At 42.2% G+C, this 18,778-nt stretch overlaps 1 protein-coding gene across 3 annotated transcripts in view; it reads left to right on the top strand.

Moving 5' to 3' along the window:
• Positions 1 to 18,778, top strand: part of MYZAP (myocardial zonula adherens protein) — a 174,744-nt gene that overhangs the window by 16,637 nt on the left and 139,329 nt on the right. For all 3 annotated transcript variants that reach the window (XM_033919900.1, XM_033919899.1, XM_033919898.1), the window contains exon 2: positions 3,279 to 3,359. In XM_033919900.1, the coding sequence (XP_033775791.1) occupies positions 3,279 to 3,359 (81 nt within the window). The remainder of the gene's footprint in view (positions 1 to 3,278; positions 3,360 to 18,778) is intronic.

Genomic DNA, 18,778 nt, shown 5'->3' with positions numbered 1-18,778 from the left:
CAACATAACTGAAGATGCCAAGTTCTGCTGAGGGTCCCTAGAGAGGAACATTAAAGCTGTTTTGCCAACATTCAATCTTAACCTGTTCTCATCCAACCACCCCTTTATACACATCATGGTTTCATTCAGAAACTTGACCGCTATTGTCATCGAATCATCAACAGGAATAAAGAATTATATGTCATCAGCGTAAACTTTATATGACATGTTAAGAGTATCTAATAGACTACACAATGGGCCAAGATACAAATTAAACAGCATGGCCGACAAGGCTGACCCCCTGTTGTAAATAATCCAGGGATTTACTGTGCTAAATCCTACTGAATTAAATACTTGATCTCCGATTTCACGTTGCTTCTTTTATTATGTTAAAACTTTATGCCCTTATTCATATTCAGACAAATAGAAAAATATGCTATTCAGTACAGCTCTAGTTCTGCCTTTAAATATATGAATTTGATTACTTTAACTTTTGATATGTAAGGATATGAATGTTTTTAGATGTTATTGCAATTCGTTTAGAGCATCCTCCATCATCGTTAAACCAGAAACAAATTTACCAACATAAATTGCAAAAGATGATTGCAAATCTATCAATCCTCAGTGTTTTATTACTGTAAAAGCTCTAATTCACTAATTATACTGCATAACTACCACTCACTTTCACTAGGTATAGCTGGCAATCAAAGGTTTAACACAGATTTAACAGATTATGATCAAGCAAAACCCAGCAAGCCAGAGAATGTGAAAGACAAAAGAGAGGAAAAAGGTTCAGAACCCAACCTTCATTCTTGTTATAGTGATAGGAATTAATGTCACTGGCATAAAAAACCTCCCCATATATACTTAGTCAGACTTTGTGCAATGCATATATTGATAGTGAAAACCCCACAAAATAAAAATCACTGACTTAATCAAGTGCCAGTGCTGATAATGCACAGTAATTCCCACCGACTTAGGCCAAAGTTTCACCGTAGTTGCTTTAGGGGGTGACATTTGCCAGTTCATTCGCATTGTGATACACAGAGAGACCCCCTGCACCTGTCTGGGACTGCACTGGGATCTAAAATTGTGCCAATATCTAGCAGCTCCTTATATGGAAAAATGCCCCCTAATAGTAATACAGTACTGCAAGAAAACCATTACAGGTAATTGGAGCCATTTTGGATTTAGGTATAGTCCTAGGCAGGAGAGGAAGAGAACTCTCCAGCCACATGCTATTAGACCAACCATGGAGACTCCCAGATAAGTCTTGGAGGAGAGGAGAAAGATCACTGGAGGTCTGAGTATGTGTTGTTAGGGAGAATCAGAAGAGGTGAATAATGTCAGGGGGAGCAGATGCATCATGGCAGTTCCTCTAGACTTTAGAACAGCTGTACTACCAGACAGCTAATAGTGTGGCCTCTCTCTGATGTCTTTCTCCTGTCTATGGCTCTGTTCCTTTCCTCCCTGCTTCACACACACAACACAACAAGTTTCTTCCTCAATTCCACCTCTCTAGCTGGTTCTCCTACCCTGCCCTCCCCCACACACTTTCTGATACAGTTGTGATCTTCTTGCACCATATGGACTTTTTCAGTGTAAACTAATATGTGCCCAAAACCCAGCACTGTTCTTAGGGCTACATGCACAAAAATAGCAACTCAGTCGCTGTTTGCCGATTCTCCCAATAGCGATTGATGCACTATCAAGTTTGCATGCAAATGATTTGCACGCAAACACGATTGATTCAGTTGCTTAGTGAGCGATTGACAAATGCGTGCAGCTTCCTGTCACTGTTGTTAGGGCTTTGGGTTTTTTTTAAAGACACCCACCCACCGCCCCCAACCCCCACAAAAAAATGGCAGGAGGGATGCCACTCCCTCCTGCCACCAGATGTTCCCGCTCTCCCCCCTGAACCAAGAAAAAATGGCAGGAAGGATGCCAACTCCCTCCTACCAAGGATGCTCCGCTCCCCCACTGAACCGAAATATGGCAGGAGGGATGCCCACACCCTCCTGTCACTGGAGGCATCAGCCCCCCCTCCTCCCCGGTACCTTTAAGTTGGGAAAAGGAGGGGTTCTCAGTCAGTCCCTCCTGCTTCTTTGCCGGCCACTGTCTGGAATGTGGGCCTTTGACCCCTTCCCAGTTCATCATTTGATGCACTGTGGGTCCAAGGCCCTTATTGGCTCAGATGCCTCAAGCCTCTCCCCTTGGGAGGGGTCTTAGGCATCTGAGCCAATCAAGGACTCCCTTAGTCTGTATCCCTAAGCCTCCTCCTATCTGGAATACAGAGGGAACCTAAGGGAGTCCCTGATTGGCTCAGACGTCTAAGACCCCTCCCCGGTACCTTTAAGTTGGGAACAGGAAGGGTGCTCAGTCAGCCCCTCCTGCTTCTCTACTGGCCGCTGTCTGTAATGCGGGCCTTAGGCCCCTTCCCAGTGCATCATCTGATGCACTGTGGAGAGGCCTAAGGCCCTGATTGGCTCAGATGCCTCAAGCCTCTCCCCTTGGGAGGGGTCTTAGATGTCTGAGCCAATCAGGGACACCCTTAGGCACCCTCTGTATCCCGGATACAAGGGGGAGTAGCCTTAGGGATACAGAGGGAGCCTAAGGGAGTCCTTGATTGGCTTATGCTCTGGAGAGCTTGCAGGAAGAAGATTGCAACAGCTCCTAATCACCAACAGCTGCCCTTGCTCCAGCTCTCTCAGGCTGCCAGGTGTGTCCCTGGCAACTCTTATGTTCTTAAGATCCTTACTTTAATTTTCAGATAAACATTTAGTGCAATTTTCTAATCCTTATTTCACCTTTGTCTGTCACATACCTTTGGCTCATGCATTTGTCTGTTACATACCTGATGCTCTGATACTTTTTGCTATATGCTCAGTGTTATTACCAGTGTGATGACAAATTAAAGGGTGTTGACAAGCACATAGTTCTAAAAGCAGTGTTCCCTTTATGATGCTTGCTCATATACTTATATTTACTATGTTTAATTGGAGCATTTGTTGATATTTTATTTCCTTTTTAAAAAACATTTCTTTAAAAATTTGATTTGATCATTTTGATGGTTAATTTATAAAGACTACAGAGGTACCTCTTATAAAATAAGCATCTAAAAGCAAAGGATGCATGTATATTGGGACTCCATGCGTTCACTCAATAACGGGTATATAAGTGTCTGCAACTTTTTTAATGATCCTTTTTATGCATAAAACTTGTTTTACATATAGAAAATTATAAAATTACCTATTAGGCTTAAAATTGTTTATTAATTTCTTGTGCATATTTGTTTCTAGGGTAAAATATGCAGATTACGCTTAACTGTACCTCCCGATGAAGTTTCAAACCGTGAAATTAAGAATGAAAAAACAGAAAAGGTAAGAATGGCTTTGCACTGCGTGAAGTAATTAAAACCCTGTCATTATATTGTAAACTTCTTCTGTCTTGCACTAAGGACGGTATATTAAGATTAATAAATCATAAACCATATTTTGACATCAATAAAATCTAATCTTTAAAGTTGTATTACAGAATTCAGATTTTCTATTTTAGCTGCCACCAAGAAAAAATAGTCAGACAAGCTAAGTTTCAGTTCAGATTTCATGGACAATAAAACAAAAATGTTTCTGAATTGCTCCTTGAACATGTTTGGAAAAGTAAATTAATCCATTTGGCTAAGTTCTGTGCCAAGTTATGCATGTATCATGGCATTTGTTTATTGCTTAACATGCACAATGATCTTTAAATTTCAACAGTCATAATGTGATGTTAAAATTTCCTTATGAAGCATCTGAAATACTCAGATGACTAAGACTTACACAGCTTGGTCAATAACATCAGTGTTTGTTTTTATTCACTGTTAAAAATGGAAACCACAGAGTTTGTATTTGTGAGTTGTAACTTGTTAGAGCTTAATAGTTGTCTGCTTCACTATGCATACTATTTTTTCTTGTTAGGTAGATTGTTTACAGCGAGAACCCCCGTTATCAATGGCTGGTTGCCCAATTGGATAGAAAATTAATATGGTGTTTTCCCTTTAAAAGTGTATGTGTGGGGGGGGGAGGAGAAATTTGCGTTCAGATTGGGATATGCATTAAATATTATAAAGTGTTTTCTGTAAGCTATACTTTGAAGAAAATTTGGAGAAATATAAATACACTTCTCCCTCCATATTTGCGTTTTCAGCACTCGCGGTTTTTAGCTTGTCGCCTCCTCCCTCCCAAATTACATCAGCTTGCATAGAGAAATCGCTGATTCCAAACGTTTACAGAGAAAAATCGCTGAATCCCGGCACTTTCTTGCCATGTTTTGCCTCTCCTTCAGGAGCAGGCCAGGTCTCCCACGGTGTTATTCGCGGTTTCACCATATCCACGATGGTTTTTAATAGAAAACAGTGAATAACATATGAAAAAGTTATTTGTGGTGGTTTTTCTGAATTCGCAGGTCTGTTAATCCCCTATCACAGCGAATACGGAGGGAGAATTGTATTCCTAAAACCTAAGATGAAGTATTGATGTGAAGTTTAATATATATCCTGAGTTTATATGTTATACAATGCATATCTCTTTCCAACTTATTGGAACTTAGTTTGGCTTCTTTACTGGATTATAATTTTTGCAAACTGTAGTACATGCCTTGTTGAGAAATAACTCGACTACTCAAGGTACGCTCTACTGTATGGCTCTGCTTTCAAATTTTGTAATAGTGTGGTAAGCACATCTTTATTTTAGAGATTTTGTTCCAATATTTTGCTTTATGATTACTATAAAATCTTCTAGAATAGCTCTTTAAAATGTATTAAGCCTTGGAATTCACAGCAATACTCACAAAACTGCATAGTAAAACAACAACAAATGGTATGAACATCTATTTTCATATCCAATGAGAGTAAATGATTTAAACTACTTATGTGAATCCTGGGCTTAGTATTTTCATTGACCTTGACAGTGCAATTGGGATAATCTTTAACTCTGGCAAATTGTTCTTGAAAAAATTTTGTATAGATTATGCACAAAGAGGCTTTTGTTTTAATATGTGGCAATGAATGTCTTCAGCAAGCACAGTGTTGTCACCCTTGCAAGATAAATTCCATTCTCCCTAACTGAATTGTGAAGGAGCATTCTTGCGGTACCAGCACAAGTACTGCTTAAGTTGAGGGCCACAAAGATACTTCTATTTCTGGCAGATCAAGATGATGTGGTTATTATTACCCTTTACAACTAAGTCTGACTGAGACTATCCACCAATGATCTCCAATCACATGTTAATGTTTACTTCACCTTCTAATATATTTAGAGTTTTCTACTGTGGGAGATCATTGGTGGTTATTATTACACCTTTTGCCATTTCCACTCTTTTGGAATAATTTTATAAAAGGATACATTATATATGACAAATTAAAAAAGATGACTATTATATTCTTATTTTATAAGGGCAACCTAGATGCCCAAAACTGTCCCCAGTAGTATACAAATTACACCTGTTCCAGAGAAGTACTGTATATACACAAATATAAACTGAGACTTTTGAGTCAATGGCCCAAAATGGGGGTCTCTGTTTATACTAGACTACCCTCCCTACCCCCTGATGTCCCATTCCTACCACCCTCAATCCCAGTAGTATCTCTCCTCTGATGCCACTCTCCAGACTACCCTCTGTTTATATTAAACTATACTCCCTACCCCCTGATGTCCCATTCCTACCACCCTCAATCCTAGTAGTATCTCTCCTCTGCTGCCACTCTCAGCACCCCTTCTCGAACAAATCAGAGTTCTCCTGCCGTCAGTGTGCCGCCGCCGCCGCCACCCCCCCACACCAGTAGATTTCTCCCCGCCATCAGTGAGCCCCCCAAACCTGTCAGCACTCCCCCTCCTTCTTCCACCCCCCAAACAGGCATGTCTCTCCCTTGACTAATCTCCCTCCCGGACCAAGCGGAAGGACCCCCAGGCCTACTGTGCTTTCCTAGCAGTCTAACGGCGCCTTGGGGCAGGATTGATTCCCACTTACTCCTGTCTATTTACTCCTCTAGGCAATAAAAATGGCTACAGCAACTTCCAGCAGTAATCTTGTGAAGCTCCGGCAGCAGGTTGTGGAAGCATTGAGATTCAGGGGTTCTTTTTGGGTGTGGCTGTGTGGCTGCTGTGCTGTCATGAGGGAGTGAAGGGGAGGGTCAGTTTCTCTAGCCAAGCATTGGCCCCTTGAAGATGTGGTCTGGGAGCATCGGGCCTTGACTTTCCTGGGATATTAGAATAGCCCAAGCTATAATACAGCTTGCCTTGTTCATTATAGAATATAGTCTCATTATAGAATTTACATGAAAATGAGGTGTTATGCATGCTTTGCATCTCAATACTATGGTAACATTGAATACCCAGCATTATGATAATATAACTTGTGCCCTTTAACAAATATTAAGGGGTGAATGTGCATTAAGCCATAACATGAGATATTTTTAAACTAGGACAAAACATAGATAATTTGGTTAAGCTGTGTTGGGTACTAACACATGCTTAATGTGCTAAAAATGGAGTACCATGGTTTTCACTGAGGCATCCTGTGTGTGCACTAACCGTGCTAAAAAAAAATTTTTTTTTTTTTGAGGGGGCATTTAGAGGATATGAAATCCTGCATTAATCTGTTAGCACATCTACTATACCAGGTGCTGTTTAGCTCAGGGAGCCCTTACCACCTACAAAACATGTAACGGTAAGTACACACGTGGTAACTTTTTTAAACAGCAATGGCAACATTAACACATGGCCATTAATATAAAAAATTGACAACAGGCCAATTTACAGCCATGGTAAAAATGGCCTTAGTGCTTGGTAATGATCCAAGACCCATATAAGAGTTTTCTAAGTCCACTTTTTACTGCAGCTTAGTAATGGGAGCCCCTAGAGATGTATACTTATCATAATGCATGATGGCAGCAATCAGCATTTTGCTGGCCACTGCCAATGTTAAACCCAATCCCTTTATGTCCTGTTTGTCCAAAAAGGACATTGTACTACTCAAAAGGGTCCAGAGAAGAGCGACAAAAATGGTTAAGGGACTGGAAGAGTTGCCGTACAATGAGAGGCTAGAGAAACTGGGCCTCTTCTTCCTTGAAAAGTGGAGACTGAGAGGGGACATGATCGAAACATTCAAGATATTGAAGGGAATTGACTTAGTAGAGAAAGAAAGATTGTTCACCCTCTCCAAGGTGGAGAGAACAAGAGGGCACTCTCTAAATTTAAAAGGGGATAGATTCCGTACAAACGTAAGGAAGTTCTTCTTCACCCAGAGAGTGGTAGAAGTCGGGAACATTCTTCCAGAGGCTGTTATAGGGTAAAGCACCCTCCAGGAATTCAAGAAAAGGTTAAGTTCCTGCTGAACCAGAATGTACGCAGGTAAGGCTAGACTCAAATAGGGCACTGGTCTTTGACCTAAGGGCCGCCGTGCGAGCGGATTGCTGGGCACGATGGACCACTGGTATGACTCATCAGCGGCAATTCTTAGGTTCTTATGTATATTACATGTTAAATGTACAACACTGCATACGCCTTTCAGTGCTATAGACATGATAAATAGTAGTATTAGTATTAAATTCAATGCTGGGCTGTATCCAGACAATGGCATTGAATTTCTGGGTTGTGGAGCTGGCTAACAAATATTTGGTTAAGTGTAATAGTTGGCACGTAACCAGTTATGGTATGCCACATAAAGATAGGACTGACTTTTATAGGGCCCTATTTATGTGCTTACCTGCTTAAATGCTGAATATTGGCACATAACTGGCCAAGTGCTGACGTTGCCCTCGGAACGCCCCTAAATTGCCAGTTTTCAGTTCAGCACTACCTGGTTAAGTGCCATATATGCGGTTAGCCTTGAACAGGCGGTTTAACTGGCTAGGAACTGTTTCTGGCCAGATAAATCACGTTCGGAATCGACTAGGTAGACTTAGGAAAACTGTTGCTTATTCTGGAAATTTAGCTGTGAGAAATAGATAAACATTGTGGAATCTATTGGTATTTGTGCCTCAAATTGGCCACCATCAGAAACACGATACTGGGGTTCAGTGGACCTTTGGCCTGACTCAGTACGGTTTTTATTATGTTCTTATGCATTTTCATACATTGTAATAAATTTCTAGTATGTCCTTTTAAGAAAATGTATTTAATTCAGAAATGATTTTGGGCTCTCCTACTACTGTAATGTTCTTAGAAATCCTTTCTTTCATGCATTAGCATTGCATGTGTGTGTAGTTAGTGTTCTGGCTCACTTTCATTCTTTAGTACCATGCAAACAAAGCAAGAATGGTCTTGAAAGCTTACTAATAAACCTCTGGTACATTTTGTGGTGGCTTAGTGTCACTCTTCAGACTTTATGTTCAAATCTTTTTTATTGTGAAAAGAACAAGAAATACAACAAGATCAAAGGAATCGGTCACTCTTCAGACTTTAATCACAAGTCAATACGTTAGGTGCACTATTGTGTCAGAGCTAATAAGAAAAAGGACAAAGTCTTGGTGTTACTAGATGCGAGGAGAGGAGTTCTCCATTATCTCAAGGTGATGGATGATTTTCATCTCCAGATCAGCTTTTTGTGTTAACCAACTTTAGCAGACGGGAAAAGCCTGACTCGAAGATGTCCATTTTCAGATGGATTCGCGTAGCTATTTCATTTGCATACATTGGCTGTGTTACACAGCCACCAATTTCTTTGAGAGCGCATTACATCAGAGATGTGGTTTCTTTGTGGGCAGAATTCCGAGAAGTTCTGCCCAAGGAGACTGGTAGAGCAGCTATGTTGTCCACCCTCCATATTTTTACAAAGTATTACAGAGTGGAAGTGGTGGCACAAATGGGCACTGCTTTGGGGTCCTCAGTGCTCACAGCAGGCTCATCTGCCCCACCCTAGGTTCAGGGGATTGCTTTGATACGTCCCACTTATCAAGACTTCTGTACTCTCTGCACTAGAAGGGAGAGGGGAGATAGATAGAAATGTTTAAATACCTACGTGGCATAAATGTGCATAAGGCAAGTCTCTCATTTGAAAGGAAGCTTCGGAATGAGAGGGCATAGGATGAAGGTAAGAGGTGAAAAGCTTAGAAGTAATCTAAAGAAACTCTTTTTTACAGAAAGAGTGATAAATGTGTGGTATAGTCTCCTGGTCGAGGTGGTGGAGACAGACTTTGAATTCAAAAAAGCATGGGACAGGCTCATGGGATCTCTTTGGGAGAGGAGGAAGTAGTGAATGCTGTGGATGGGCAGACTGGATGTGCCATTTGGCCTTTATCTGCCATCATGTTTCTATTTTTGAAGTAGAATGGTCTTAATGGCCAGCCCTGCCTCAGATATATATGAGTGTCTCCAGATGTTTGTCTGTGAACAACCAAGAAAAAATGAAGATGCTTACTGTTCTTCTGTTTAAACAAGTAGGAAGAGTTATCCATTAGTTCTATAGCAAAACCTTTGAGAGAGGCATTAATGTTAGTGCTGGTTGCACTCAGGTAGGTAGCTTGTTTGGTTCCACCTTGTTTATGCTATGTGTCCATTGCTGTAATTAATTGTTCATGTTGCAGAGCAGAAAAGACTAGAATTGGCTGGGAGTTCCCTGTGCCCTCCTTATTTCTCCTCCTTAGGGGGCTACCCTAAGGAGGTACAAATTGAGGAGCTGAGGCGCTGCCCAGTGACACAAAGAGGTTGAAAAATGTAGGTGATGCCTTTTGCAATCCTTACGGGTGAAGGGAAGAAACCCACTTGTCAAGACTACTGTACCCTTCTGCTAGAAAGATGATTCCCAAGGTAAGTCTCCCTTGGCCTAATTGTATCCCCACAATGGACTGATGTCACTGTGAGACATCCCCAGCTTCCTAACACTTTTGTAGAATGACTCTGAAAGGTCGCACAGAAAATATGATTTTTCCATCCAGTGGTTCCCACAGCTTCCTTTTGGCCCCCTTGAGCAAATGAGCAACTAGAACTTGTGGCTTACAAATACCTTATTTATATGAAATTATCTTATCTAAGTAAATTAAAAAAAAAAAAATCAGTCTCAGTAAACCAGAAATAGAATAAATGCTGAACTGTAGGATCAAAAATCAAAGCAGACAATCTTGAGTCCAAAAGACCGATCCAAATGGCAAGTGCTTGCCCTGCCATAAAGTTCTAATTATCAAACACAGTTTGAGGAGAAGCAGTGCTGAAAGGCAGCCAGTAAGTGCACAGTAAATAACCTAACTTGTCAAGTCAACTAGTAGAACAGACATATGTTCTTTATATCCTAAATTATGGAACTGGCACAGTTACTTATTGGGTACAAAAAAAACCACATGAAAAGCCCGAACACTGCTTCATCTTGTGATCTTGCTCCACCTGATCAAGTACAGATCTCTCTGGTCCAGCAGTCCTCTGCGTACTCAAGTGTTTTCATTTCCATGAACATGCTTTCTTGGGCTGTAGTTGCAAACTGTTTTCTTTTTGGTGCATAGCAGTGTGAAGGCTGGCACAAACTCCCTGTGCAAAGCTGTCACTTTTTTGTGTAGTAGTTTTGAAAATATAATATTTTTAATGCTTATAAGTAAGAGTCCCACCTTCATGAATCGCTATTAATATCTTCTGCTTGAGAGTATAATTAAGTAACTTAAAAATTACTACTATTGGGCGATTGTCATTGTATCTCAGGGGTCCCATCCTATGTGCATGTTCTATGTGCAGTGGGCCTGCCAAGGTGGTAAGATGCAATTACTACACCAGTCATGTCTCTAAGAAGCATCATGGCTCTATATCTTTTATAGTCTTCAGCAGCCCAACTAACCTGAGATTACGCCAAGAGCAATTTTCAAGATCATTCCGTTTCTTTTCTTTTCTTTTTTTTGTTTTGTTTTTTTAAAATAAACTTTTTATTTTCTAAAGCAGCAGTTTAGAACAGCAAGTGGCAACTCTGGCCTAATTCTGGTTTGTAGACTTTTGTTGCACCTTCATACTGCCCTGCACTTGGTCCTCCAGATCAAGACCCAATGTTGACAGTAAAATTTCATCCTAAACTTAATAATATCCACATTTTTGTAGCTTTTTGTCAAGAACCAGTTCCACTGCCACTTTGACTTTGCCAGCAGTCTCAGCCACACATAGAACTGATAGGAGATGTGGAACCATCCCCATCTATCATCTTAGGTTCCACCATACGAGATTATTATGGTCTTTTTTTCCTGCAGTTTTTCCGACATTCTTACTACTTCATTATCATCAGTAGGAGGAGCGAGTTCCATAAAGGGGGCATGAGATGAACTAGGATTAGGGGGCGTGCAATGAAGCCTCCAAATAGTAGATTTAAAACAAACCAGAGAAAATATTTCTTCACCTATGTAATTAAACTCTGGAATTTGTTGTGGGAGAATGTGATGAAAGCAGTTAGCTTAGCGGGGTTTAAAAAAAGGTTTGGACAATTTCTTAAAAGAGAAGTCCATAGGTCATTATTGAGATGGCTTGGGGAAATCAATTGCTTATTCCTAGGATAAGCAGCATAAAATCTGTTTTACTACTTGGGATCTAGCAAGGTACTTTGGACCTGGGTTGGCCACTGAAGGAAACAGGAAACTATGCTTGATGAACCTTCGGTCTATCCTAGCATGGCAATTCTTATGTTCTTATAAATTGTGCGAGTGAAATACCAGTTTGCTTAATGTTTTGTTTTGTTTTTAAACTGAATGGGAATGCCTGGGAGTTCTTCTTAGATGCACCTGTTCATCAACCCAGCATTAAATGACCTCCCATATTCATAGAAACATGATAATTATAATTTATTTTCTTATATACTGCCCGACCAACAGTTCTAGGCGGTTCACAACAATAAAAACTGAATCATTTCAGCGAAAAGTACAATTTCATAATAACGCTACTACATACATCAATCACAGCAATGGTTAAAATATAGTCCCAAAATATTATCTATTAAGACATAAGATAAAATTTTTTTTAAAAAAGATAAAAAACCTCATCATAAATATAAAATCAACATTCTTTTTATCAAATAAGTAAGTTTTTAATGATTTCCTAAATGTAAAGTAAGAGTAGGTTTGAGCCATCATCGGATTTAACCATCGGATTTAACCAGGAGTTCATCTTCCTAGCCTGATACTCCAATGTCCTGTCCAAAAAAGTCTTGTAACGGCAGGCCCTTAGGGTAGGGAAGATGAACAGATAAAGGCCAAATGGCCCATCCAGTCTGTCCATCTGCAGTAACCATTATCTCTTCCTCTCTCTAAGAGATTCCACGTGATTATCCTATGCCCTCTTGAATTCAGACATAGTCTCTGTCTCCAGCATTTCTTCCAAGAGACTGTTCCACATTGCTATACAATGTTTTAAAGAGAGTTCATCTGCATTGCACCCCACATTAGTTCTTCTGTTTGATATGGTAATGTAGTTTAGTTTTGGCAGGGAAGCTTTCATATTCATTAGAAACTATTTCAAAAGTTGCCTTGTCTGAATTTAAACAGATCCTTCAAACTCTTTCCCAGTTGAGTCTTTTTATGTTGCAGGCATCTTATGATGCTTTTGAGCTTTCTCCGAGGGTGTCCGCTTTTACGGTTGCCATGCGTCGCCTTGCATGGTTCCGCATAGTCGACATGGACATGGACCCTAATTTGTAAGATCGACTGGCTAACTTACCTTGCCAGGGGAATGAGTTGTTTGATGACTCAATTGAAGCTGCCACTAAGAGACTATCGGAGCATGAACGCTCTTTTGCTTCCCTGCTCAGGTCAAAGCCCAAACCATCTTCTGCTCGGGCGTATAAACCGCCAGCTCGTCGTTATCCGATGAAGACGACACCAGCCTTTTCTAGGCCTCCTCCTCGACGTCCTCAACAACATCAACGTCCTCAGAAAATCTGCAGTCTCTACACTTGACAGCTTTGTACCATTCTGCGTAACAGACTCTTCTCAATTCTCTCCGTCTGTTCAAGATGTTTTTCTTGCTTCCAGGAAGCTGTCCACTCGTCAGTGTTATGGCCAGAAGTGGACTAGATTTTCTTCTTGGTGTTCCACTCATCAGCTTCTTCCACGAGCTTCCTCCTTAGCATCAGTGTTGGACTATTTGCTTCACTGGTCCCAATCGGGCCTTCAATCTACATCTATTCGAGTCCATCTCAGTGCTATTGCTGCTTTTCATCAGCCTTTGGATGGGAAACCTCTCTCTGCACATCCCTTGGTTTCCCGATTTATGAAGGGGATTTTTAATCTTCATCCACCTCTTAAACTGCCTCCTGTGGTTTGGGATCTTAATGTTGTTTTGGCTCAACTGATGAAACCTCTTTTTGAACCTCTTGACCAGGCTCATCTCAAGTATCTCACTTGGAAAGCTGTTTTCTTGATTGTCCTCACTTCGGCTCGCCGAGTCAGTGAGTTGCAAGCATTGGTTGCGGACCAACCTTTCACGGTCTTTCACCATGATAAGGTAGTCCTTCGTACACATCCTAAATTCTTGCCTAAAGTTGTTTCTGAATTTCACATCAACCAATCTATTGTTCTGCCAGTCTTTTTTCCAAAGCCGCATTCTCATCCTGGAGAGGTGGCCCTTCATACTTTGGATTGCAAACGTGCCTTGGCTTTCTACCTCCAACGCACTCAACCTCACAGAACATCTCCTCAACTCTTCATCTCTTTTGATCCGAATAGGTTGGGACATCCTATCTCGAAGAGTACCATCTCCAACTGGATGGCTGCTTGCATCTCTTTCTGCTATGCTTAGGCTGGTCTTCCTCTACAAGGTCGAGTGACGGGCCACAAAGTTCGAGCTATGGCGCCGTCTGTAGCTTTCCTCAGATCAACACCTATTGAGGAAATCTGCAAGGCTGCCACTTGGTCCTCGGTTCATACATTCACCTCTCATTACTGTCTGGATACTTTATCCAGGAGGGATGGCCATTTTGGCCAATCTGTTTTGCAAAATCTTTTTTCTTAACTGCCAACTTCCCTCCATCCCTTTTTGCTTAGCTTGGAGGTCACCCATGTGTGAGAATATGCTGCCTGCTTGTCCTAGGATAAAGCACAGTTACTTACCGTAACAGTTGTTATCCAGGGACAGCAGGCAGATATTCTCACAACCCTCCCACCTCCCCTGGTTGGCTTCTTGGCTAGGTATCTGAACTGAGGATCCTCACAGGAGATGCGCCCCCTAGTTCGGGCGGGAAGGCACGCGCGCATGCGCGGTGCAGCACTCGAAAGCTCGAGATCTTCAGTTTTCGAGGCTGTCTGCTGCGGGGCTCTGTCGGTGACGTCACCCATGTATGAGAATATCTGCCTGCTGTCCCTGGATAACAACTGTTACAGTAAGTAACTGTGCTGTCAGAAATCATGGCACTGATTCTATGTGATAACATGGATAGGTGTTACTGGAGACAGAAGCTGGCTGAAGCATAGATTGATTTTGAAAATGCACACACAGGATGTCTTCATCGCATAGATATTGTCTATTTTATATGTTCCTTCCCTGCCTATTCACTTTTATGAAATGACTGTCTTTATGAAATCAGAGCATATACGAAACAGTCCATAGAGTGTAAACAGATATGCTGCTCTTGGTATAGTAGAATCCCAATTATTTAGTATTCAATCAACCAGCAAAAAAATAAAATCATCTCCCGCAATGGCCTGACAACCTCCCTCCCTTTAGCTTCTGAAGCAGCAGCGGTACCTGGTCCTCACAATACAACCCCCACCCCCTCTCCGCCAGCCCCTGAAGCAGCAGCTGGTCAGCAGAGGCAGCTCTGGAAATAGGTTGATCCCGGCCATCTCTGGCAGAGCCTTTCCTCTGCCATGTTGCTTCTGCCGCAGCGCAGGAAAGACCCTGCCGGGGCTGGCCACAAGCAGCCTATTTACAGTGCTGCCTCTGCTGTCTGCTGTTTCAGGAAAGCCACAGGTAAGAGATTCCAGACCGGGGGGGGGGGAGGGGGATGGAAGTAGACCAGAAGTGTGTGCGGGAGGGAAGGTACATGGATCCTGGACCTGAAGGGGAGGGGAGGAGAGATGGATGAATGCTGGACCCCTAAAAGGGAGGGAAAGAATGTGACCTAGAACAGAAAGGAGGGTGGGAAGGGAAGAACAGATGCTGGGGTATGGGGGAGAAGATGGGGTATAGTATTACAGTAGTTAGGCCTGTTTTTAATGGTACCACTAAAGCAACCAGAAATTACTTTTATCTGACATCTACCAATTCCCAAGCATGCTGGATAACTGAGAGTTACATACCATTCCTGGAAGGTTTTAATATGAAACCTCTTGTTTGCACATTGTCATCCCTTTGTGATTTAGCAACTAGTTAATAATAAAGAAGATTGAGATAAAACTTTGTGACACCTGTGGCAATTGTATTCTGTGGTAAGAAGACATGTCATTACAGTTGACTGATCATTTCACAGAGCCTAATATATTTGAGGAAGTCTGTAAAGTACCTGGGAGTACATCACAAAAGAAACAGGCCAAAGATTAGGACAGACACTGGGCTGTGCAAAACAAAGAAGAGCAAGGCCAGAGCTCTTTAGGGGAACCAGATATATCAGCATGTTAAAAGAGAAATTCAGAGGCTTCCAGGAACCTAAGATATATAAAGTTAAAATTATAAAACTCTTTGGAATTTATATGAAAGGACTTAACAGAGATTTAATATTTTTATTGCTTGTTACAAGAAGCAGTTTTATGGCTTCTGTCACCTTTAACACACCACATCCTTTTTATTGACACTACTATTGTAATGTGTTTTATAATCCACTTGTGTTTTTTGGCAGTGTCATTGTTGTTCACCCTACTCAGACTTGAGGAAAGGAGTATTAATACTCAAAAGCTAGTCAAGAATTTCATTTAGTCCAATAAAAAGAGGGCATGGGACAGTTCATCACGGACCTTTCAGCACAGGCTCTTTCATCTCTTAATATGAAGTCACTCTCTTAATGTCAACCTTTTATCTCGGAAGTTATCCCTCTGTACGTCTATCTGTTCCAATATAAAGGGAAACCTTACGATGTGCTTGATTGATCTGTGATGATGCTCCTTTCCCCCATTCAAACCTTGAAGTCACCAGATGATGCAGAGGCAGGAGAAGAAGACTGAAGGTAGGTGAAAGGAAAGGAAAGACGCACCAGTGGGGGGAGACGGGAGGCTATGTCCCCTCTTTTTCAAAGCTTGAAGTCACCAGATGATGCAGAGGCAGGAGAAAAAGAAATATGGGTGGCTTCAGCAAGGTAAGTGTTCACCATTTCAAAGGCCTCGATGAAACAGCTGTGGTTAAACGGCCGTGTTGAAATGGGTTGGCTGAAACAACCGTGCTGAATTGTCCTAGACCCAGATATGCAGGAGGTTGTAGGCTCAGTGGGAAGCCTGGGTGAAGATTTGCTCAGACTACCAAATCTTGGAGGTTATTCGAGAGGGTTACAAGCTTAAGTTCTTTCAGCCTCCGTGAAACTTGTTTGTAGATTCTCTGGCTGAGTAACCGGAGAAAGCGGTCAAAGTACAAGTAGCAGTGAAACGGCTCAAAGAAATCCGAGTGGGAGAGCCCATTCCACTAATAAAATTGGTCTTGGCCAGATTATTTACTTAATCGTGCCCAAGAGAGACTCGGAAGACTAGAGACCGATCTTGGATCTAAAGTTGGTCGTGATTCCGCATGGAAAACCATGCAGGCAGTCAGTAATTGCCTTGGTAGTGCTGGGGGCAATTTCTGGCCTCTGGATCTTATAGAAGTGTGTCTGCATATTTCCATTTTCCCAGATCGTAGGAAGTACTTGAGATTCTAGGTGTTAGGCATTTCCAATTCTAAGCATTGCCCTTTGGTCTGACTATAGCACTTTGCATGTTCATCAAAGTGATGGTCATGGTGGCAGCAAGGCAGGGATCCAGGTGCATCTGTACTTGGATGATTGGCCCATTTGAAACCGAGGGTGAGAAAGCAGTGACCAAAGTTGTCTAACAGCTGCAGGAGCTGGATTTGATCATCAACTTCCGGAAAAGCCGTCTGAAGCCATGGACGTCCTTGGAGTACTTGGACGTGAGGTTCGACACAGCGGAGAGCCGCATCTTTTCTTACCGAGATATGCAGAATGAAGTCATTGTAGCAAATGGTGGAGCTCCTGGCTATGCCTGTTCCCAACTCCAGGTGTTGGGATCTATGGTAGCCACCATAGAAGTGGTCCTATAGACAAAAGCTAATCTGTTGCCCTGGTGGCCCCTGCAGATGAACTCTCTCCAAAGAGATACCACTACCATAGACAGTGGAAGTGCATTGCAGTCTACACTGGTGGGTGACTTTGACTGGTGTCCCTATTGGGATGCATTCCCCCACGTACTCCCCTGGGTAATCTTGATGGTTGCCAGCCTTTATAGATAAAGGGGTTCACTGCGAGGAGCATATGATTCAGGGACGATGGTCACTCTTCCAGAGAAAATGGTCGATCAACAGACTGAAACGGTATCATTTGACTGGCTTTGTAATCATTACAGAGTACCTTTGAGGGCAAGGCGGACAGGGTCTTCTCAGACAATGCCATGGTTGTGGTATGTGTCAGTAGACAGGAGGACACCAAGAGTTTTCCATTGAAGCTAAAGACCCAATTATTTTGTTGGGCAGAAGTTTACATGCAGCACATGTAGCAGGAGTGGACAGTATCCAAGCCGACTTTCTTAACCAGCAGACCCTGCACCTGGGGGTATGGTTTCTCTCTCCCAAGGAGTCTTTGACAGGATAGTGAGACGGGGGCATCCAATGTTTGACTTTATGGCAATAGCAACCAACTAGAAAGTCTCTCTTTTCTTCAGCTGAAGATTTGAGCATTGATGCGCCGGCCTGGATGCCCTGATCCATCTATGACTAGAGACAGGTGTGTTGTATATTTTTCCAAAATGGCCAGTGATAGGCCGAGTCATTCGCCTAATAGTGACTCATCCGGGGATGGTAATTTTGGTAGTTCTGGATTGGCCTCATTGCCCGTGGTACAGAGATCTGGTACAGTTACAAAGAGACAAGTGTCTCAAGCTGCCACTTCATCCAACTTGTCTTTCATAGGGTCCTATTGCCCTGGAAGATGAGGAACACTTTGGGCTTACAGCATGGCTCTTGAGTGTACAGCTATAGTGTGCAAGGGCTATTCGGAGATGGTCGTAACTATTTTCTTTAAGTCTAAGAAACCATCAGCGGTCGCAGTCTATGCGAAAGCTTGGAATAGATTTCAGGACTGGTGTGATATACAAAATGTAGAGCCCTTTAGGGCTTTTTTTCCAGAAGGGTCTTGAAAAAGTGATGGCTGTCAGTTCTCTCAAAGTACAAGTCACAGGGCTATCATGTTTTAGAGCTCAAGTGAAAAAATTTTCCTTGTCATCTCATCCAGATGTGTCCAGATTTCTGAAAGGAGCATTAACAGCTGCATCCTCCAATGGATCAGCCATTTCCAATGTGGAACCTCAACACTGTGTTGCAGACTCTGAGCAAAGCTCGCATGAGCCTTTGTAGGAGGCATCACTCATGGATTTTACGGTCAAGACAGTGTTCCTGATTGCTATAATCTCAGCGAGTAGCGTTTCAGAACTACAGGCCTTGTCCTGCAGAGAGCTTTTTCTCAGATTCATGGAGGCTGTAGTGTCGTTGCGTATGGTCCCTTCCTTTCTACTGAAGGTGGTTTTGAGTTTCCATGTCAGGAAGTTCGTCTGCCCACATTTTAGTTCCACAGGCTCGAAGAGTAAGGATAAATCTGAAGAGACTGGATGTCAGGAGAGCTCTTCTCTGCTATCTTGAGGTGACAAACCAATGTCATCTCTCTGATCATC

The sequence above is a fragment of the Geotrypetes seraphini genome, chromosome 14 (assembly GCF_902459505.1).
Source record: "Geotrypetes seraphini chromosome 14, aGeoSer1.1, whole genome shotgun sequence".
In the NCBI taxonomy this organism is placed as follows: domain Eukaryota; kingdom Metazoa; phylum Chordata; class Amphibia; order Gymnophiona; family Dermophiidae; genus Geotrypetes; species Geotrypetes seraphini.
Note: the sequence above shows the minus strand (reverse complement) of the source record. Positions and strands in the feature narration are given on the sequence as shown.